The 21,247-nt window shown below is 38.8% G+C and overlaps 4 protein-coding genes, 1 long non-coding RNA gene, 5 other non-coding genes and 1 pseudogene across 16 annotated transcripts; 9 read left to right on the top strand and 2 right to left on the bottom strand.

The window, feature by feature from the left end:
* Nucleotides 1–1,351: 1,351 nt before the first annotated feature.
* Nucleotides 1,352–1,587, top strand: MIR447b. Its single transcript, NR_141734.1, has one exon. It is a non-coding gene; the product is annotated as a microRNA ath-MIR447b precursor (primary transcript).
* Nucleotides 1,588–2,739: 1,152 nt separating this feature from the next.
* AT4G02805 lies at nt 2,740–3,043 on the top strand. Its single transcript, NR_143968.1, has 2 exons — nt 2,740–2,870; nt 2,987–3,043. It is a non-coding gene; the product is annotated as an uncharacterized misc_RNA (transcript).
* A 349-nt stretch (nt 3,044–3,392) lies between these two features.
* On the bottom strand, nt 3,393–3,599 carry AT4G04645. The gene has a single exon (NR_141817.1). It is a non-coding gene; the product is annotated as an other RNA (long non-coding RNA).
* Nucleotides 3,600–5,193: 1,594 nt separating this feature from the next.
* Nucleotides 5,194–7,641, top strand: AT4G03450 (Ankyrin repeat family protein). Of its 2 annotated transcripts, NM_001340452.1 has the most exons (4): nt 5,233–5,985; nt 6,098–6,642; nt 6,730–7,230; nt 7,340–7,628. In NM_001340452.1, the coding sequence occupies exons 1-4, from the start codon at nt 5,277–5,279 to the stop codon at nt 7,421–7,423; spliced, it is 1,839 nt and encodes a 612-aa protein (NP_001327984.1). In that variant the 5' UTR covers nt 5,233–5,276; the 3' UTR covers nt 7,424–7,628. The 2 variants fall into 2 exon arrangements, with proteins under 2 accessions (NP_192254.1, NP_001327984.1); NM_116583.4 differs by having other exon boundaries at nt 5,194–5,985; nt 6,730–7,641.
* Nucleotides 7,642–8,642: 1,001 nt separating this feature from the next.
* On the top strand, nt 8,643–8,879 carry MIR447a. The gene has a single exon (NR_141733.1). It is a non-coding gene; the product is annotated as a microRNA ath-MIR447a precursor (primary transcript).
* Nucleotides 8,880–8,955: 76 nt separating this feature from the next.
* Nucleotides 8,956–9,297, bottom strand: AT4G03443 (uncharacterized protein; the record flags this gene model as incomplete). Its single annotated transcript, NM_001160730.1, has 1 exon — nt 8,956–9,297. One exon carries the CDS (start codon nt 9,295–9,297, stop codon nt 8,956–8,958), a length of 342 nt encoding a protein of 113 aa, NP_001154202.1.
* An 87-nt stretch (nt 9,298–9,384) lies between these two features.
* Nucleotides 9,385–13,066, top strand: AT4G03440 (Ankyrin repeat family protein; the record flags this gene model as incomplete). 3 transcript variants are annotated; one of them, NM_001340450.1, is made up of 6 exons in its annotated part: nt 9,385–9,613; nt 9,840–9,956; nt 10,044–10,720; nt 11,078–11,366; nt 11,438–11,985; nt 12,086–13,065. In NM_001340450.1, the coding sequence occupies 4 exons, from the start codon at nt 10,052–10,054 to the stop codon at nt 12,812–12,814; spliced, it is 2,235 nt and encodes a 744-aa protein (NP_001328984.1). In that variant the 3' UTR covers nt 12,815–13,065. The 3 variants fall into 3 exon arrangements, with proteins under 3 accessions (NP_001328984.1, NP_001328985.1, NP_192253.1); NM_001340451.1 differs by having other exon boundaries at nt 9,385–9,956; nt 12,086–13,060; NM_116582.2 differs by lacking the exon at nt 9,385–9,613 and having other exon boundaries at nt 9,880–9,892; nt 12,086–13,066.
* A 443-nt stretch (nt 13,067–13,509) lies between these two features.
* Nucleotides 13,510–13,707, top strand: MIR447c. Its single transcript, NR_141732.1, has one exon. It is a non-coding gene; the product is annotated as a microRNA ath-MIR447c precursor (primary transcript).
* A 29-nt stretch (nt 13,708–13,736) lies between these two features.
* AT4G03437 lies at nt 13,737–14,436 on the top strand (annotated as a pseudogene). Its single transcript has one exon.
* A 1,720-nt stretch (nt 14,437–16,156) lies between these two features.
* AT4G03435 lies at nt 16,157–16,229 on the top strand. Its single transcript has one exon. It is a non-coding gene; the product is annotated as a tRNA-Phe (tRNA).
* Nucleotides 16,230–16,449: 220 nt separating this feature from the next.
* Nucleotides 16,450–20,983, top strand: EMB2770 (pre-mRNA splicing factor-like protein). Of its 3 annotated transcripts, NM_001340448.1 has the most exons (3): nt 16,450–19,800; nt 19,889–19,982; nt 20,272–20,799. In NM_001340448.1, the coding sequence occupies exon 1, from the start codon at nt 16,513–16,515 to the stop codon at nt 19,600–19,602; it is 3,090 nt and encodes a 1,029-aa protein (NP_001319859.1). In that variant the 5' UTR covers nt 16,450–16,512; the 3' UTR covers nt 19,603–19,800; nt 19,889–19,982; nt 20,272–20,799. The 3 variants fall into 3 exon arrangements, with proteins under 3 accessions (NP_001319859.1, NP_001329764.1, NP_192252.1); NM_001340449.1 differs by having other exon boundaries at nt 19,889–20,983; NM_116581.2 differs by lacking the exon at nt 20,272–20,799 and having other exon boundaries at nt 16,450–19,894.
* Nucleotides 20,984–21,247: the final 264 nt, after the last annotated feature.

Genomic DNA, 21,247 nt, shown 5'->3' with positions numbered 1-21,247 from the left:
GTTGTTGATTCAATAGTTGTTTTACATAATTAGCTTTCCATGTTGGTTCATGCCTCAGTCTCCATATTGACTTTTTTCATCGTAGTAGAGCTAGACTTTCCAATTCTTTATCTAAAAGGTGGCATCCACACTCATACCTAACTTCTCCGGGTGCTGGCACATTGCTTGAAAGTTTGGAGCACTAAAGGGATTATTGAAATAAACGAAGATATATTTCCCTCTTCTTTATATGGTTGATGGGTTCTCTGTTTTTTCTTATGGTTGGGGAACTGATACTGTCTTTTCATAATCTTTGTGTGAGGACTTAGTTCTTAAATGGATTTTTCTGAAGTTTCGTATCGGGAACGCATCTTGAGCTTTGTTTTTCTGATTTTCATTTGTATAACCGCAGCCTCCTTAGTCCTTACCCCTTATGTGATCCCGCAGGTTTACGGGCTTCTTATTGTTGGAGTTTTGACTAGTTCATATCTTGATTTTCTATTGCTGTTTGTTAATGAAGATGATGATGAAAAAAATTACACCACCGGCTCATCTCACACGTGTGTGAAGAGTGGGGAGTCCATGGGATCTTCAAGCGGGGTCCAAGCGGAAAAGTCGAAAGTGCTTTAAAGAATTGCATCGTTTGAAATTGCCTTGTCTTTATTTGATCACTATAGTTTTGGCGTTTACTTTCCTGCTCGTAATAAACGCGGCTAGTGTTAAGGTTTTTTTTCGTTGGTTGTAATGTAAGAATTTTACTGCAGCAGAAAAGAGAAAAACGTTTTAACAGTCAAATGTTAGCTAATTTGAATTGTTTTGAAAGAATTTTTTAAAAATGAAACTAAATTAGAAGAGAGTTGGAAAGAAATCCCAAAAATCCCAAACTTAGCTTTGGGTACAAAGTCTGGGGTTTTAATTGCTACAAGCCTATTATAACGACCTCTTTTTTCGAAGACACGTGTTTAGAGTATGGAGAGATGTTTCTTTAGTACACCCATATACATATGTTGTGTTTCTGCAAAACTATACTCTTGATTGACAATAACAACATATCACGTTCAAGAAACCAGCAAGTCGTTGGATATTTATTATCCATTGAATGCTTTCTTCTTTTTGATCATGTCTTGTTTCTTTTACCATTCCTTCTTACTTAGAGGATGTATATAGAAGCTGGAGCCTTCTTTGTTTCTATAAATGCTGCTTATCATCGTGGAGTTGGTTCTGTAAACATTTGAAAATTCTGAACAGTTTCACCTGCCATTGGATGCTTTGTTTCAATTTCAGGTGCGTTAGAAGGTTTGCAGAGTAGCTAGAGAATCTCGTATCTTCACTTTCTGCTACTTGGTATCAGCTTCGTCACTTTATATCAACACATTCTTAATATACAATACTACTTTTTCATCCATTAATCCCCTTACAATGTCGAGTAAACGAAGCATCTGTCCCCTGGTATTGTCTTCGAGCTTGGTGTGTTTTTCTAGCCAGCCCCAAGTTCTCGAGTTGATCATTGTTTGTATTCTGACACATTATTTGGGGACGAGATGTTTTGTTGACTCGATATAAGAAGGGGCTTTATGGAAGAAATTGTAGTATTATATATTGAGAATGGCTCTCCAAACCATGTTCTTCCTCGTGCTGACCACTTAGCTATTATTAAAGCGTTTGTTGCATCGATATCATAGATTCAGCTAGGCTGTCTGAGAGAGGTTGAGACTGGAAAAAAAAAGGACTTGTCTTTCTTTTGGAGCATCCTTAGGATATTATGAAGGGTTTTGCTATCTGTTAGACAAAGCTCTAGACAGTGTTTATGTCAGTGATGATCGGCTTGATCTTCCTTTTGATTTTGCTGCTGATCATTATTCCATATGTTGTCCCCACATTCTCCTACCCATCCCTTTCTTAGACACATCATTTACTCTCCCTATTTTCTTATGTTTTTGGCTGCTGGTGACAACAGAAACAAGTACTGAAAGTATCCGAGGTAGATCACTACTCAGCTTTTTCTTTTACCAAAATGTGTCATGTAAGTTACGTCAGATGTATTGAATAAACGTGATTGCATTTTCGCTAGCTTATAGTTGGTTTTGAGGCAGCCTCTATGATTCTGGCTTGCCGTGATTTCTAATCTTGAGCTCTGTTTTTAGAGATCTCCTAGCAATTCTGATAAGAATCAAGTATTGATACTGTCTTCTTACATTTGAATCAAGGTTAAGAACTCTCCCAAAGCCAAAAGGCTCCCAACTATATTTATCCTAGAATGCCTAACAATTTCAGTACATGATCTGTGGTTATGTAAAACCAATACATGTTTCTCACGGATATGTGGAAAAACTTTGTTGAAAGACTCTAACTTGGTGTGGCACTTGGTTAGTATACGACATGTTGTTCATTCAATGGTTGTTTGACATAATTCGCTTTCCTTTTTGTTCATGCCTCAGTCTCTGTGTTGACTTTTTTTCTATAATCATTTGGGTTTAGAGCCAGACTTTCCAATTCTTTATGTAAAAGGTGGCATTCACACTCATAGCTACTTCTCCGGGTGCTGCCACATTGCTTGAAAGTTTGGAACACTAAAGGGATTATAGTAATAAACGAAGATCTATATGATCGAAAGGAAAGAGATGGATATACTGCTATGCATTTGACCTTCACAGGTCGCCATGTGGAGCTAGCTGATGTCTTGTCAATATGAACCAATGTCTTCATTTTTTGCGAATAAAGATGGAAAATCTCCCTTGTATTTGGCAGTAGAAGCTTGTAACGTTTCACTTATGACAGAAATGTTGAGAACTAGAGGCAATGATGGACTTGGAGGGAGAAAGTCTAACTTTAATTCAGTTGGAAGGGTAGAAAATTTCTTCTATACATGGATTTTTAGGCGAAGAATACAGGTTTGTTTTTGATGCTTCTTACCCATTAGTAGCTATGTTTAGTTTGTTCAAATTTCTATATTCAGCTAGTATTGAGACGGAAGACTAAATCTTTGCATGTGGGCTAATTTATACAGATGACCTTAATGCTTTTCTTAAAGAAGATCCAAGTCTTGGAAATGAACGAGATGAAGAAGGAATAACTTGTCTTTCATCTAGAGCATCCATAGCGTTTCATAAAGGAGTAATGCAACCTGTTAGATCGATCAACAAAGGTTGTTTACGTGTAAACGATGATAAATGTTTTCCAACCCATATCGCAGCAAAGAGTGGCCACGTCAAGGTTGTCAAAAGAGATTCTAAAACGTTTTCCAGACTCAAAACACCTGATTAACATGCATGGTCAGAACGTTGTTCACATTGCAGCAAATACTGGGAAATTACATCTATATCATTTCACAAACTGTGATAAAACCAAATATTTACCTCTACTGGTGGTATGTCTTGTAGGCTTGTAGTTGTAGCCACAGTAACTTTTTCTGTAGGTTTTACAATGGCAGGAGGCTTTGACAACTCTTCTCCAAACTTGGGAATGGCAACATTAGCCAATGCCCCCAACCTCTTCTATTTTCTTATCTTGTATTTGACACCCTTGCAATGCAAATCTCTGTTATGACAATACTTAACTCGGATTTATGTGCAGTTGAGGGATCCTACACTCGCTCACAGATCCTTTTAAGTGGCGTCACCATTACTGTTTTTTGCTATATTCTGCATGCCCTGCGTTCTATTTTTGGGTGGTTATTACAGTAGGAAATTGTAGAGGACTTGTCATAGTCTTTTCCATTACATCTATAATCTTCTTGGGTTATATTAATTTATATACCCAGAAAACATAAAAATTAAGAATATACCTATAATTTTTGTATAATTAGTTCTCTTTCCTCAACTTATATAAGTTGGACAAAAATACCCTTCCGCTCATCTTAAATTATTTAACAACATAAGAAAATTATTACAGACGTCTTTTATCTGATTCAAATGATATTGTTTATCAAATATATAAATAAAAGTATATTATGAATTAACTGATAACTATTATGTTAACATGATAACAAAATATAGATCAATAAGTTTATAAATATATTATGTTAAATTATATTATATCGCGATAAGATTATAAATATACCGTATTAAATCATATTATATCGCGATAAATTTATAATTTATGTGATATATTATGTTAACAGTGATATTTTGTTAACTATACTTTTTATGTATTTGAATTTTAGTTTTTATGTTTTCTAGGTATATAAATTAACTATTTTGTTATCTTGTTAACATAGTTATTAGTTTATTGTAAAAAATAAAAGAAATTGTAAAAGGTAAAATCGTCTAAAATAAGTTAACAGTAACATTTGTACAGTTAACAACTAGTCAAACTAATTATAAGGTCTTCCATGTGTACAGAGTGATATTACCCGATCTTCTTCTCTCTTGCCATGTCTTTTTTTTTTTTTGCTAAGAGAGTAAATATCAATATATGAAAATGTAGTTGTCACAAACTTACAATAGTAGAAGACCTAAAGAGTTTGATCCATGCCAAAAAAAGAGAGCTTAAAAACAGGGATCAATTTACAATATGCATCTATCCTTAGTGGAGCCACAAGCTCATGAGGTTTCTCAATTTCTTCATCTTCCTTCTCCTGGCTGTGATAGAAATTTATAAACTGATCACGGTCATGTTCTTTTGTAATCGCTGCGTCAGCAATCAGCGACACAAAGTTATAACTTACTTGCATGTAAAGTATGTGGAGAGTATTTTACCACGACATGATCCACGACATACTAAGTTATAACTTACTTGCATGTAAAGTATGTGGAGAGTATTAAATAGCACGAATATTCTCTAAATAAAGATTGAAACTTGGAAGATGTCTGTACAAGACAAATTTTATTCTAAATAATTCTACCGAATATTTTTCTCTTAAATTTTAGTTTTAAGTATATTTGATTTTTTTTGTATTTGTTTTGATTTTCCAGGAAATGAGTAAATTTCGTCGAGTCCCTCTAATATTGAATCTAGTGTTTTTTATAATTATTTTAGTAATGCATTTATGATGTTTTATTTTTGTGGCTACGAGAAGAAAGGCCTTGAAATCTTCGATAGAATTTTGTCTTGTTCAGACATCTTCCAGGTTTCTATTTTGTTTTTTGTAAGGAATCTTCCAAGTCTTCATGCGGGCGGACAAAGCTACTATCGGTCTAAGTCTCCGCCTATGAGTCTCCTGCTATCTTCCTTTTTAATCTTCTTGGTGATAGTTACGTTGAGATATGCGGTTGCCTTTTTAAGCTTAAAACTTAAGCTTCTTTAATTTTATAATTCCAACGACAGCTTTACACGAAACAAACAAGGCACAGAGATTAATGACGAGGGCGTTTCATCTGATCATTGACTGCATTACTGGAGACACTGGATCTATTCAAATGCTCGTTACGAATCTTTATGACTTACCCGGAGAATATGTGTCGATGAATCCTGAGATCTTTAGCGCAATGAGAGCAGGGAACGTAAAGTTTTTGGATAAGATGAAGACTAACAACAATACACCATTGGCATGTTTCAGGAACGAAACAGGAGATTTCACTCTTCACCTTGCTGCTGCTTGGGGTCGACTTGAGCTAGTGAAGAGAATCGTCTCTGAATGCCCATGTCTTCTTTTGGAAACAAACTCCAAGGACCAGATTCCGCTTCATGCCGCTGCCGCTGCTGGCCGTTTAGCTGTTGTTGAGGCTTTTGTTGCGAGAGTAAATGAAATTTCAGATGGACTCTCTGAAGAAGAGAGGGAGAGAGTGAATCTATATGCTATGAAGGATATAGATGGAAATACCGCTCTGCACTTAGCCTTGAAAGGCGGCCATTTGAAGACAGCTGCATGTCTGGTAAAGGCCAACCACCTTGCTTCGTTTCTTGCAAATAACCATGGAGTATCTCCTTTGTTTACGGCTATAATTGCTGGAAGTCTAACCCTAGTGGAAGCAATGATGTACGTTCCTGGACAGACATGTAACTTGGCATCAAAGTTAGAAGGGAGAAAGTCGCTTGTACACGCGGCTCTAAAGGCCAAAAACTCAGGTTTGTGTTTCATCCAGTTATTCATTTTTGCTTGCGAGAAAAAACTAATTCTAGTTTTTCTTTCTATCACATTTGCTTCCTCAAAAAGATAATCAAGTATTTGTGTGAGCAGATATCCTTGATGTTATTCTCAGTGAAGACCCAAGTCTTGTCAATGAACGAGATGAAGAAGGACGGACCTGCCTTTCAGTTGCAGCATACGTAGGGTACTATAAAGGGGTAGTCAATCTCTTACACCGATCAACATCAAATGTCTTTGAGTGTGATGATGATGGTTCCTATCCAATCCACATGGCAGTGGAGAAGGGTCGCGTCAAAATTTTCCTAAAGCTTCTCAAGTGTTGTCCCGATTCACAATACCTACTTAACAAACAAGGTCAGAACATTCTTCACATTGCGGCAAAAAGTGGGAAAACTGGAACTTACCTATTACAAGTCATCAAGGCTTATGATTTGATAAAGAATGATCTGATTATGGAGCAAGATGTGGATGGGAATACACCTCTGCACTTAGCCACCTTAACGTGGCGTCCTCGAACTGTTAATATACTTAATAAGTTCACTTTGGGAAACCACCTACATATACGTAACAAAGATGGCTTGAGTGCTCTGGATATAGCGGAGTCGAATCTGCAGTCCAATTACGTCTTTCGAGAGGTATATCTGTCTGTACGTTATTTTGTTTTTGATACAATATAAAGCCTTTTCTCTTATTTCCATTTGTTCATCTTCTTTGGATAACAGAGAATGACGTTGATGGTCTTATTGTGCACTTGTTCGCCAAGAGGGTTTAAAATGATACCCACAAGTGGAATAACATTAAAAAGCAGATCAGAAAAAGTAGCCGGTAACAAATACAAAGACAGTATCAATGTACTTCTACTTGTGGCAACTCTAGTAGCTACTGTGGCATTTGCTGCAGGTATTGCCATACCAGGAGGATTTAGTAGTTCTACTCCAAAAAGGGGAATTGCAATTTTGGACGATGATGACTTCCTCTCGATTTTTCTGGTGTTTAACACATTGGCGATGCAAAGCTCTGTTCTGGCAATAGTTGCTCTAATATGGGCACAACTGGGGGATCCAGTACTTGTTCATAAAACCTTTCATTTGGCATTGCCAGCACTCTTTGTTTCTCTAGTTTCAATGTCCTCAGCATTCTTCTGCGGCGTGGTGGCTACAACAAAGCACAATCCTTGGCTTTTTGATAGCATTATCTTTATCTCTATCATCTTCCTTTTTGTGGTAGCTTATCTCCTTGCCCCTTACGCTATCCCTCAGTTTCCGGGCACTCCTTTTCTTCAAAGAATTACTAAATGTTATCTCGACTTTATGTTGTTGTTTGTTAATGAAGATGATGTTGATATTGTCTGCGAGAAGAAGCAGGAGACCGTCCATCTTTATGTCGCGAACTAAGTCGAAAGGTAAAATATCCTAAAAAATGTCTTTAAAGAAATAATATCATTTCATCTGTTTGATTAAGATGTTGTTTAAACGTTATTGGCTTTTCGGTGTTTCGTGATTTATCTATGAGTTTTTATTTATGGTTTCCATCATTCCATGTACTCTATTTTGTCAAAATACATAATATATTGTGTGGAGACTCTCTAGAGCTAGAGAATGGAGCTTCTGTTGCTATGTTGATTCATGTGTTCAGAACATTCTTCACATTGTCACATTAAAACCAAAAACCAAAAAAAAAAAAACATTCTTCACATTGCAGCAAAATGTGGGATAGTTAGATAAACGGCGTCGCTGAGATAAAAGGGATTACTAAAAACTGGGCCCATTTGTGTTAAACTTTATAGGCCCAATTGTGAACACCACGTTGAGTTCGACTTTTTTAGTAGGCAGTTGTCCAAATTATGACAAAAAAATAAAATAAAATAAAATGGGCGGTTCGGCTGAGACAGCTAATCGGGTATTTGCGGCCGTGTGATGCCGCCGTACAATTATATCCATGGTCATGGCTCATCATTAGTCGCACTGCTCTCCTTTTCTCAAAGTTTAAATTCGACATTTGGTAAAATGATGAAACCTCGATGGAACTGCTCTCTTTATGGAATCACGGAATGGACAAATAATCAAAATCAGAAATCGAAGCGAAAAGGGAGGAGAAAAACGCAGATTTGGAGGATTGGGGACAGATTAGATACTGTTGAATGCATCACTCTAATGCTATCAGCCTATTAATAGCGTCCTATATTTTCGAAGACTTTTAATGTTTAGGGTTATGGATTTTTCGAGCGAAGCATGGAGAGATGTTGAATTGGATACTATAGGATTTGGTACAACACATACATATGTTCTGCTTCTGCAAAACTAACATATCAAGTTCAGAGAAACCAGTAAGTCGTTGAATATTTTATTATCCATTCAACGCTTTCTTCTTTTGGATCATGTCTTGTTTGCTTGACCACTTCTTCTTGCTTAAGAGGATGGACAATATATAAAAACTGGAGCCTTCTTTTTCTATGAATGCTTATCATCGCGGAGTTGATCTGTTCAATTCACCTGCCATTGGATGCTTTTTTTATATATACTTCACTGTTCAATTTCAGATGCTTTAGAAGGTTTGCGGAGTAGCTAGAGAATCTGGTATCTTCAGTTCTTCAATTTCAGCTACTTGGTATCAGCTTCGTCATTGTATATCAACACATTCTTAATATATAATACTACTTTTTCATCCATTAAACCCCTTACAATGTCGAGTAAACGAAGCATCTGTCCCCTGGTATTGTCTTCGAGCTTGGTGTTTTTTTCTAGCCAACTCCAAGTTCTCGAGTTGATCATTGTTTGTATTCTTGAGACATTATTTGGGGACGAGATGTTTTGTTGACTCGATATAAGAAGGGGCTTTATGGAAGAAATTGTAGTATTATATATCGAGAGTGGCTCTCTAAACCATGTTCTTCCTCGTGCTGACCACTTAGCTATTATTGAAGCGTTTGTTGCATCGATATCATAGATTCAGCTAGGCTGTCTGAGAGAGGTTGAGACTGAATCTATGTAATCTGGAGGACAGAGTGGAGATACTGCTATGCATTTGGCCTTGAAAGGTCGCCATGTGGAGATAGCTGCATGTCTGGTTAATGTAACCAGTTTCTTGCCAATAGAAATGGAATATCTCCCTAGTCTTTGGCAGTGCGAAGTTGGTAATGTCCCACTTGCGATAGCAATCTTGAGAACTACAGGCAATAAGGGAGAAAGACGAACTTTGATTGACGGTTGGAAACGTGGCTTTGAAGGCCAAGAATACAGGTTTGTTTGCATCTTACCATTAGTAGCTCCGAACTTGGGCATGATGGCCATTTTTTCCAATAATCAACTTATTATTTATGGTATATGACAATGTGGCAATGCAGAGCTCCTTGTAGCAATAGTTGCTCTTATCTGGGCTCAGTTGGGTGATCTCGAAGACTCGACTCGTTCACAGAGCCTTTTAGTTGGCTTTGCCGTCACTAGCCTTTGCTCTAGTCTTCATGTCAGCCACATTCTATCATGCCTTGCTTGCTACAACAAGTCACAATCTTTTTATAGTTCACTTCCATCTTCTCGGTGCCACGTTTGGAGCATTCTCCGCTTAAACCCCGCCTCAATTTTCCCCGGAAATTATGCTGCTTCTTTGGTTAGTTAAGGTTACAGGGTCACGTTGTTACTGTTTTGCCAACAATTTTAGACTTTATTAAGAGACGACATTAAAGTCTTTGACTTAAAACGAGTGTTAGTTAGGTCTTTTTTTAATATCTCGCTTTCCAAGACACCTTTCTGGTTTAAGACAAAGTCAAATACTCAACCTTGAATGTTTCCTCTAAATATTTCTGAGTAAATAAAGACCAATACTTAATTTATAGGTGAACAATGTGCTCTTGGCACGCACATGGACATGGCATGATGGCACGACGAGGCGAGTTTAAATATAAATGTCTTTAGCAAATCCTCTTCCATTTCTCATCTCCTTTTTCCACTTGGTAAGTCTTTTGTCTGCCTCCCTCTTCTTGGTGTAGTTGACTTTTTATATATCGGTGGTTTAAAACAAGTTATGTGATGGATTTCAGGATTAAGGATGGACAACTCTGAAGCACATCTAGATAGAATTGAGGCACAGAGGTCAACAGATGACCAACATAAACGAAGATGCTTCCCTGTGAATGTGATAAAAAATCTAGGCACACTCAGTTCACGCAGTTTCCTTCGACGCAGAGGAGATGAAGCCACACCACCTACGACTACGATAGACATTGAATCTGTGCCAAAGTTCCTTACCACTCTCAGATTGTTGGATCTTTACAACCACCCCGGTGAATATGTGGCAATGAATTCAGAGATCTCCAGCGCAATGCGAGCTGGGAACAAAGAATTTCTGGAGAAGATGGAAAGCTACGAAACACCAATGTCATGCTTCAAGAACAACAAAGGAGATTCCATTCTTCACCTTGCTGCTGCTTTTGGTCATCTTGAGCTAGTAAAGAGCATAGTCTCTAAATTCCCATCTCTTCTGTTGGAGTTAAATTTTAAGGATCAGCTTCCGCTTCATGTGGCTGCTCGTGATGGTCATTTAACAGTTGTTAAAGCTCTTGTAGCATCGGTAACATTTTGTTCAGATAGACTGGCTGAAGAAGATAGGGAGAGGCTGAATCCATATATTCTAAAGGACAAAAATGGAGATACTGCTCTCCACTCAGCCTTGAAAGACCTCCATGAAAAAACAAAAGAACTCCATGAAAAAACAAAGGTATCGCACATAATATCAGTTAAATGACCTAAGAGACTCTTTAGTTAATAGTATTTATCACGACAAAACCTTCTGTACATCAAAGCAAAATTTATATCGAATGTTATTGCACCAATTTTCTCTCAAGTGATCCATGTCTAATCCTGACCTTAACTCGTACTATTTTCACTCGATGGTAATTTTTTTTTTTTTGCTTGTATCCCTTGTTATATTAGGATTCGACTCTTGGTTACCTCTGTTGGTCTTATAATTCTCTTAATACCTCCAACAGTTTTACCAATCATTATTTTCCTAACTTTTGATGTATCAGCAACAATCCATAAACTTAGGATCCTTGATTCCCTATCTATTCTACAGGATATGCATTGGCTACGACGTAGCAAATCCAAGTCACTTTCTAATGAATCTACACACCTAATGGAGACAGCTGCTTGTCTAGTCAATGCGAACCAAGATGTTTCGTTTCTTGCAAATAAAGATGAAATCTCCCCCTTGTATTTGGCAGTTGAAGCTGGTAACGTATCACTTGTAAATGCAATGTTGAACAGCCATGTTAATAACGTTCAAGACAAAACCTTTAACTTAGCCACACAATTGAAAGGGAGAAAATCGCTTGTGCATGCAGCTTTAAAGGCAAAGAATACAGGTGCGTACCAAATTAAGCGTTCAGACTTCTTTACTCGAAGAACCTAACCAAGTTCCTACTTGTTTCTGCAGATGTTCTTGATGTTATTCTCGGTAAATACCCGAGTCTTGTCAAAGAGCGAGACGAAAAAGGACGAACTTGTCTTTCGGTTGGAGCATCTGTAGGGTTTTATCAAGGCATATGCAAGCTGTTAGACACATCAACGCTAAGCATCTTTGATTGCGACGATGATGGTTCATTTCCCATCCATAAGGCAGTGGAGAAAGGTCATGAGAATGTTGTTAAAGAGCTTCTAAAACGTTTTCCGGATTCAGTAGAGCAGCTTAACAAAGAAGGTCAGAACATTTTCCACATATCAGCAAAGAGTGGCAAATCCACATTGTTTCTTATGGAACATATCAATAAAGTCGATACGAAGAATCATCTTATGGAGGAGCAAGATATGGATGGGAATACACCTTTGCACCTGGCCACCATAAATTGGCGCCCTAAAACTGTTCGTATGCTTACTAAATTTCTTTCCATCAGAAAAAAACTCTTGGATAAACATAACTCCGTTGGCTTGAGACCTCTGGATATCGCAGAGATAAATCTGCAGTCTGACTACGTTTTTCGAGAGGTATAACATATCTCTTCCTATACATACAGTTCTTTTTGTTCCAATATCAAACCACATAGATCTTATATAGTTTTTTTACATCTTTCTGGGGACACAATAGAGAATGACTTTGATGGTCTTGCTAGGCGTTTACAATCTAAGACAGAGAGGTATTTCTTTGCTACCGACTAGCGGGATGACACTAAGAAGTAGATCAGAAAAACTAGGTGATGGTGAAAAATACAAAGACCGTGTCAACATTCTTCTACTGGTGGCAGCTCTTGTAGCCACTATGACGTTTGCTGCAGGTTTTACAATGCCCGGTGGCTTTAGCAGCTCTGCTCCAAACACTGGCATGGCTATTTTGGTCGATGACCGTTACCTCACAACATTTATTATGAATGACACTATTGCAATGCTTACCTCAGTTTTAGCAATAGTTGCTCTTATCTGGGCACAGTTAGGAGATCCAGAACTCGCGCACAGAGCGTTTCATTTGGCTTTACCAGCACTCTTCGTTGCTCTACTCTTCATGTGTTTCACATTCTTTTATGGCGTTCTGGCTACAATACAGCATAACATCGTGCTTTCACGCATCATAAGCTTTGTATTTATTATCTTATTTATTATGACCGGAACCCTCCTTACCCCTTACGTGATCCCGCAGGTTTACGGCCTTCCTATTATTGGAGTTTTGACTAGTTCATATCTTGATTTTCTATTGCTGTTTGTTAATGAAGATGATGATGAAAAACATTACACCACCGGCTCATCTCACACGTGTGTGAAGAGTGGGGAGTCCATGGGATCTTCAAGCGGGGTCCAAGCGGAAAAGTCGAAAGTGCTTTAAAGAGATTGCATCGTTTCAAATTAGCTTTCCTTATTTGGGTCACTAAAGTCTTGGCATTTACTTTCCTGCTTGTAATAAACGCGGCTACTGTTAATGTTTTTTCTTGGTTGTTTGTACAATTGTACTTAGTAATGTAATAGCAACAAAAAAAAAAGAAATCGAAGCGAAAAAAGATGTAGAAAAGTCTGGATTTTTAATTGCTACTAGTCTCGACCTCTATATTCGAGGACTTATGTATGTTTAGAGTAATGGAATTTTTGAGTGAAGCACGGAGAGATGTTGAAAATTGGATACTATATGGTTGTTATTAGACTACGCAGGAGCTGATTTGGTACACACATACATATGTTCTGCTTCTTTCAAAACTAACATATCAAGTTCAAGAAACCAGTAAGTCGTTTATCTATTCCATGCTTTCTTCTTTTGAATCATGCCTTGTTGTTTGTTTGAACATATCTTCTTACTTAGTGGATGGACTATATTTAAAAAGCTGCAGCCCTCTTTTTAGCATAGTATAACCGCTGATGTACACCTACCAGCTTGATAACTCTTTTTCGTGGTTTCTGTGTACTCGTTTCTGTTTGTACAGATACTTCTTGTTCAATTTCAGATGCTTTAGAAGGTTTTCGGAGTGGCTAGAGATCTGTTATCTGTATGAACAGCTACTTGGTATCAGCTTCGTCATTTTATCAACACATTCTTAATATACAATACTTCTTTTTCATGCATTAAGCCCCTTACAATGTCGAGTAAACAAAGCATGTGTCCGCTAATATTGTCTTCGAGCTTGGTATTTTTGTATTCTGATACGGTATTTGGGGACGACATCTTTTGTTGACTCGATATAAGAAGGGGGTTTGTGGAAGAAATTGTAGTATTATATATCAAGAATGGCTCTCCAAACCATGTTGCTGGCCACTTAGCTATTATCGAAGCGTTTGTTGCAACATCAATATCATATCTTCAGCTATTCTGTTTTAGAGAGGTTGAGACTGAATCTATATGATCTGAAGGACGGAGATACTGCTATGCATTTGGCCTTGACAGGTCGCCATGTGGAGATAGCTGCATGTCTGGTAAATGTGAACCAATGTGCTTCATTTCTTGCGAGTAAAGTTGGAATATCTCCCTTGTATTTGGCAGTGGAAGCTGGCAATGTCCCACTCGTGGTATCAAAGTTGAGAACTACAAGCAATGAAGGAAGAAAGACGAACTTTGATTTTGTACACGTGGCTTTGAAGGCCAAGAGTAGAAGTTTGTTTTGCTTCTTACCAATTAGTAGCTCTGTTTAGTTTGTTTGACTAGTTTGGGACAGAAGACTAAATATTTGCATGTGGGCTAATTTATACAGATCCAAGTCTTGGGGATGAGTGATGTGAAGAAGGGATAAATTCTCTTTCAATTGGAGCATCCATAGGGTTTTATAAAGGAGTATGTAACCTGTTAGTACGATTAACGAAGAGTGTTTACGTGTGAAACAATGATGGACCCTTTCCACTCATTTGGCAGCAACGAATGGCCATATCAGAATTGTCAAAGAGACTCTAAAACATTGTCCAGATTCAAAACACCTGCTTAACAAGCTTGGTTAGAACGTTCTTTGCATTGCAACAAATAGTGGGAAATGTAAGTGTTTGATTCCGTTGTTGTTATATATGCAATTCTGTTTCATTTTATTTCCGCACTTTGGGTTGAATTGTCCTGTTTCTCTATTTAAAGAAAAAAGTGCTTCATTTTGATGCTTTGTCGATCAAACTGAGGTTTGATTCCCAAGAGACACATACAGATTGTATCATAATTAGCTAGGTCCAGTTTGATCACTGTGATTGTAGTTGACAGATAGTCAAAATGACCTCTTGTTGTTTTGCTGGTGATCATTATTTCAGTACCTAAGTTTTTTTTACCCAACCCTCACTTCAACACATCTTTTGCTGCCACCATTTCCTTTCGCTTTCGGCCGCTGGTCACAACTCACAACAGCAACAATGACTAAAAGAATCTGCACTAAGTCAATTTCCAGCTTCTTGTTTTATTAAGGAAAATCTCGTGCCATGTAAATTGTCAGACTTTTGGTTTGTTTCCAGCTCATACCTGGTTTTGAGGTAGTCTATGTTCTTGGCTTGCCATTTCTTTTTAATCTTGAGCTATGTTCTTAGAGGCGGCTAAGCAGTTCAGGACTTGGTTGTTGGTTAACTTATTGTAGCAATACTTGTTCTTATTTGGGCTTTGCTGGGTGATCCAGAACTCGGCCACAAAGCCTTTCAGTTTGCCTTTCCATTTCTGTCTTTGGCTCTAAACTCCATGTAGGTCGCATTCTATTTTGGCGTGCTCGCTACAACAAGTGATATACTAGTTATTTTTTTTCGTTCTTCACTAAATACTAGATTTTAACCCGCGGTACACCGCGGAAACAATTTATTTTTTAAAGTTAGTATACATAAAAGTTTGCAAATTGTATCTATCTATAAATATTTTTATTTTATAGTTTACAATTGTTATTAAGTAACGTCCTGCCAAACCCGTCCCGCCAACCCGTCCCATAAAAAAAACATTTATTTTATTAATGTTAATCTTATTTATGATATGTTTATGAATTATTGTCTAAATATTTTGTAATTTTGTAATAATTAAATGCTATCAAATATCTCTGCGATTTGACGATTATAATTAAATTGTTATAGTCATGGAGAAAAACAATATCAAAAATGATAATTTTGTAGTAAATAAATGATATTAAATATTTTGAAAGTTTTATTTTAGTAACTAATCGTGTAGTTAATGTGGAGAGATTTAGGGAAGATTGTTAAATGTCAAATATTTAATTTGAAGATTTTTTTTCTAATTATCAAAAACAAACATTAAAATCCAGTGGCAGCTATTGTAAATAAGTCCCAACTATAAGATTTATTTCACAAAATTGCTGCAAAAATGTATATATAGATATTCAGCGCGTATTTTATTTTGTGCTCTATTTTCTTCTTGCCTATTACACTGTCCCATATATTCCTGGCTTTGGTCGTTGTCACTGGGCAACGGATATCCTCTCCGAATGCTATTATGGTTTGTTGATGAAGAAGATGCTGAAACATATCACACCTCTGGCTCTGGTCCGTGTGATTGAAACAAAAAAGACGAAAGGATGTCTTCTTATCTATTTGATTCAGTTGTTGTTTTCATAACTAGTAATTTATTACGTTGGTTTGGAAAGAGTCAGTAAGCGGGGATAGCTCAGTTGGGAGAGCGTCAGACTGAAGATCTCGATCCACGCTCACCGCATTACGTTGTCTTTTCGTTTTTATTTTCTTTCTATATATCTTTTACTCATTGATTGTGTTACATGAAGCGGGGATAGCTCAGTTGGGAGAGCGTCAGACTGAAGATCTGAAGGTCGCGTGTTCGATCCACGCTCACCGCAATATTTAGTCATTTAATTTTTTTCCCAAAGCCATGCAAACGACGTCGTTTAAAACCAAAACACACAGAGATAGTCATATACGGTGTCGCTTTATGAAAAGCTCGAATTATACTAACGGTGGTTTTACAATATGAAGTTCAAAAAGCCCATTAAAAAGCCCACTACATATCCCACCGCCTTTACCTCTGAACCGACTATTTTTTTTCCACCCTTTATATTCGTTGTAACAGCAGAGATTTTTATAGTTTGGTTTCTTTGACCGGAGAATCTCGATTAGGTTACGATGGTGTTTCTCTCGATTCCAAACGGGAAGACTTTATCGATCGACGTGAACCCTAATTCAACCACCATCTCCGCCTTCGAACAATTGGCCCACCAACGTAGTGATGTTCCACAATCTTTCCTTCGTTACTCTCTCCGTATGCGAAACCCTAGCCGCGTGTTTGTAGATTCAAAGGATTCCGATTCGATCTTATTGTCCGATCTCGGTGTTTCTCGTTTCTCTACTGTGATTATCCATGTCCTGCTTTTGGGTGGTATGCAAGCGGCTCCGCCGAAGCCTCGTCTTGATTTCCTCAATTCTAAGCCTCCGTCAAATTATGTAGCGGGTTTGGGTCGTGGTGCTACTGGGTTTACTACTCGATCTGATATTGGTCCTGCTCGTGCTGCTCCGGATCTTCCTGATCGGTCTGCTTTGGCTACAGCGGCTGCTCCAGGAGTAGGTCGTGGAGCAGGGAAGCCAAGTGAAGCGGAAGCGGAGGACGATGAAGAAGCTGAGGAGAAAAGGTACGATGAGAATCAGACGTTTGATGAGTTTGAAGGGAATGATGTTGGTTTGTTCGCTAATGCTGAGTACGATGAGGATGATAAAGAGGCTGATGCCATCTGGGAGTCTATTGATCAGAGGATGGATTCGAGGAGGAAAGATCGGAGAGAAGCGAAGCTGAAGGAAGAAATCGAGAAATACCGAGCCTCGAACCCTAAGATTACTGAGCAGTTTGCGGATTTGAAGAGGAAATTACACACTTTGTCTGCGGATGAGTGGGATAGTATTCCTGAGATTGGGGATTACTCGCTGAGGAACAAGAAGAAGAAGTTTGAGAGCTTTGTGCCTATTCCTGATACGCTTTTGGAGAAGGCGAAGAAAGAAAAGGAGCTTGTCATGGCCTTAGACCCAAAGAGCAGAGCCGCTGGTGGGTCGGAGACACCATGGGGGCAGACGCCGGTGACAGACTTGACTGCTGTCGGTGAGGGAAGAGGTACGGTGTTGTCTCTGAAGCTTGATAACCTATCAGATTCAGTTTCGGGGCAAACTGTAGTGGATCCTAAAGGCTACTTAACTGACCTGAAGAGTATGAAAAGAACCACTGATGAAGAGATATACGATCGCAATAGAGCTAGATTGTTATACAAGAGTCTGACCCAGTCGAATCCAAAGAATCCAAATGGCTGGATTGCTGCTGCTAGAGTGGAGGAGGTGGATGGGAAGATTAAAGCAGCTAGGTTTCAGATTCAGAGGGGCTGCGAAGAGTGCCCGAAAAATGAGGATGTTTGGCTTGAAGCTTGTAGGTTAGCTAATCCAGAAGATGCCAAGGGGGTTATTGCGAAGGGAGTTAAGCTGATACCCAATTCAGTGAAGCTATGGTTGGAGGCTGCAAAGCTGGAGCATGATGTGGAGAACAAGAGTAGGGTGTTGAGAAAGGGACTGGAACATATTCCAGACTCTGTAAGACTATGGAAGGCTGTTGTTGAGTTGGCTAATGAGGAGGATGCAAGGATTTTGCTTCACAGGGCTGTGGAGTGCTGCCCTTTGCATCTGGAGCTATGGGTGGCACTTGCGAGGCTCGAAACATATGCTGAATCAAAGAAGGTGTTGAACAAAGCGAGAGAGAAGCTCCCAAAGGAGCCTGCAATTTGGATCACCGCTGCTAAGTTAGAAGAAGCTAATGGGAAGCTAGATGAAGCTAATGATAACACGGCTATGGTGGGAAAGATTATTGATAGGGGTATAAAGACTCTCCAGAGAGAAGGGGTTGTTATTGACCGAGAAAATTGGATGAGTGAGGCTGAGGCATGTGAGAGAGTTGGATCTGTCGCTACATGCCAGGCCATTATTAAGAACACAATAGGTATTGGAGTGGAAGAAGAGGATAGAAAGAGAACTTGGGTTGCTGATGCAGATGAGTGCAAGAAGAGGGGTTCCATTGAGACCGCAAGAGCAATATACGCCCATGCTCTTAGTGTATTCTTGACCAAGAAAAGTATCTGGCTTAAAGCGGCGCAGCTTGAGAAGAGCCATGGGAGTCGGGAGTCCCTTGATGCCTTGTTGCGTAAGGCTGTAACATATGTCCCGCAAGCTGAGGTTCTCTGGCTCATGGGTGCCAAAGAGAAGTGGCTCGCTGGAGATGTTCCAGCAGCCCGTGCTATTCTACAAGAGGCTTATGCTGCAATTCCCAACTCTGAGGAAATCTGGCTTGCTGCTTTCAAGCTTGAGTTTGAGAACAAGGAGCCGGAGAGGGCAAGAATGCTGCTTGCAAAAGCAAGGGAAAGAGGAGGGACTGAAAGGGTCTGGATGAAATCAGCCATTGTTGAGAGAGAACTTGGCAACGTAGAGGAGGAGAGGAGATTGCTTAATGAAGGTTTGAAGCAATTCCCAACATTCTTCAAGCTTTGGTTAATGCTTGGGCAGCTCGAGGAACGGTTCAAGCATCTAGAACAGGCCAGGAAAGCTTATGACACTGGTTTGAAGCACTGTCCCCACTGCATACCACTGTGGCTCTCACTCGCTGATCTTGAAGAGAAAGTGAATGGGCTAAACAAAGCTCGGGCTATTCTCACCACGGCCAGGAAGAAGAATCCTGGGGGGGCTGAGCTATGGTTAGCTGCTATTCGCGCTGAACTGAGGCATGACAACAAGAGAGAAGCAGAGCACTTGATGTCAAAGGCTCTGCAAGACTGTCCCAAGAGTGGTATCCTCTGGGCTGCGGACATTGAGATGGCGCCACGTCCTCGACGGAAAACAAAGAGTATTGATGCTATGAAGAAGTGTGATCGCGACCCTCATGTCACCATAGCTGTTGCCAAGCTCTTTTGGCAAGACAAGAAGGTGGAGAAAGCCAGAGCATGGTTTGAACGTGCTGTTACCGTTGGCCCAGATATTGGCGATTTCTGGGCGTTGTTCTACAAATTTGAACTTCAACATGGCTCTGATGAGGACAGGAAGGAAGTTGTGGCGAAGTGTGTAGCTTGTGAGCCGAAGCATGGCGAGAAATGGCAAGCCATCTCCAAAGCGGTTGAAAATGCTCACCAGCCTATTGAAGTTATCTTGAAGAGAGTTGTGAATGCGTTGAGCAAGGAAGAGAATTCTGCTTGAGAGTATCAATTTTCTTATGTTTTTCATGATCAAGCTCTGCTCATAGCACATTACACCTTAGTTCTTGTTTTCTCTTTGCAGGCTCAACTTTTAACCATTCATGTTTTTCTTCAGTAGCGAGACCTGATATTGATTTACAGGAGTGTTTCACCAGATACATGTAGAATTCTCAGTTTACTAAATGCTTCAGTTTTCTTTGTGAGTCTCTGTGTGCTGCAGTGTTCAGCTATTAAACTTCTTTTGTTATTTGTATAACTGATCATTTGTTGTTCGTTTCATGCCTTAGCCTTCATCCTTAGGGAGCTTTTGTCTGCCTGGTGACTAAGATTGGTGCGTGGGCAAGTCATGAAACCCACACTCCCAACGCTTCTTTAGACAGTGTAAGAAAACTAACCCCTGACACAGTTTTTAGAGTTCTTTGTCCATTAACACTAGCTGTGATAGTAATTCTTAGAAGAAGATATTGGTAACCTTTTTAGCCTTAATACTAATAAACCTCTTGCCTGTTAAAATCAACCAACTAGTTTATTTGCCTTCTTTTGGAGAGCTGATTCTCAAACAAAGGCGACTTGTTTTCCTATCTTCAGTAGACCCTTGACTTTGAGAACCTTTTGGTCGCTCTCATCCTGTGGTAACACTGCAATTTGTTTTATTGTTGGGTAAAACTAGTTTGCAAGTACAAAGGTTGATTTGTTCTAGTCTTTTGCCGAGTACCTCTGGTGAGGCATGAGAAACAACAGGATATATTGTGTGGACAGTCCATTAGTTTCGATTCAACCGAAGATAAGAGAGAACTGAAAGTGAGACCAGTTTCCTCGTGATGGCCGTCTGTGAAACTCCTGCATTTCCAGTATTTGGTCAGCTTTCAAGTGTATAATAATTGGCGTTGAGGAAGTTCCCTCAGAACATTGTGACTGCCATAATCAGGATCAACTCCGATCAGAACAGACCGCACTAAAAAAAAAAAAAAAGAGGACCAAATCAAAGACAATCTGTTTGGTTTACCAAAAGCGGACCACAATAGGCTGTATTTAGCAATTAGCATATCACAACTAATCACCTCATCTATATCTAGTTTCTAAAGACTAGTTATACCATTATCCAAATTTATTATGTATTGTTCTTTTGGAGAACACATGGCGACAACGTGTCCAAAATATGGACCCAAAAGTGCTACCAAAAAACATAACAAAAGGCAAAATAAAATAAAAATGCAATATTAGGTTTGCAATCATCATCATATGATGATGGGGACAAGAACATGTTCGTTAACATTTTTTCCAAAAGATTAACACAAATAGATAACGTTATCGTTGGTTAAATGTATAATGCGAATGTGGAGCTAAATAGCAAAATATAAAGTAAGTGGATATATACGAACCGCATATTTGACTTTGGTACCATCAAATGTCCGTGCCTAGTTGGTTGTTGAACATTTTAATTACTTTATCAAAATATCTTATATGTTAGACTTTTGTGCTCTTGTTATTTCTGTGGTATGGTTAGAGGTTTATAGTTGATGTTAATTAGATAAGACATCATCTAAACCATCTTCTTAAACAAATCATATCTCCTCGTGAGTGTTACATAAAACTGTGATCGGTAGCCGAACACGATAATGTATTTAATTGGCCCAACAATCCAA

Source organism: Arabidopsis thaliana, chromosome 4 (genome assembly GCF_000001735.4).
Source record: "Arabidopsis thaliana chromosome 4, partial sequence".
Lineage (NCBI taxonomy): Eukaryota > Viridiplantae > Streptophyta > Magnoliopsida > Brassicales > Brassicaceae > Arabidopsis > Arabidopsis thaliana.
The sequence above is the reverse complement of the archived record's forward strand: the minus strand, read 5'-3'. Positions and strand labels throughout refer to the sequence as shown.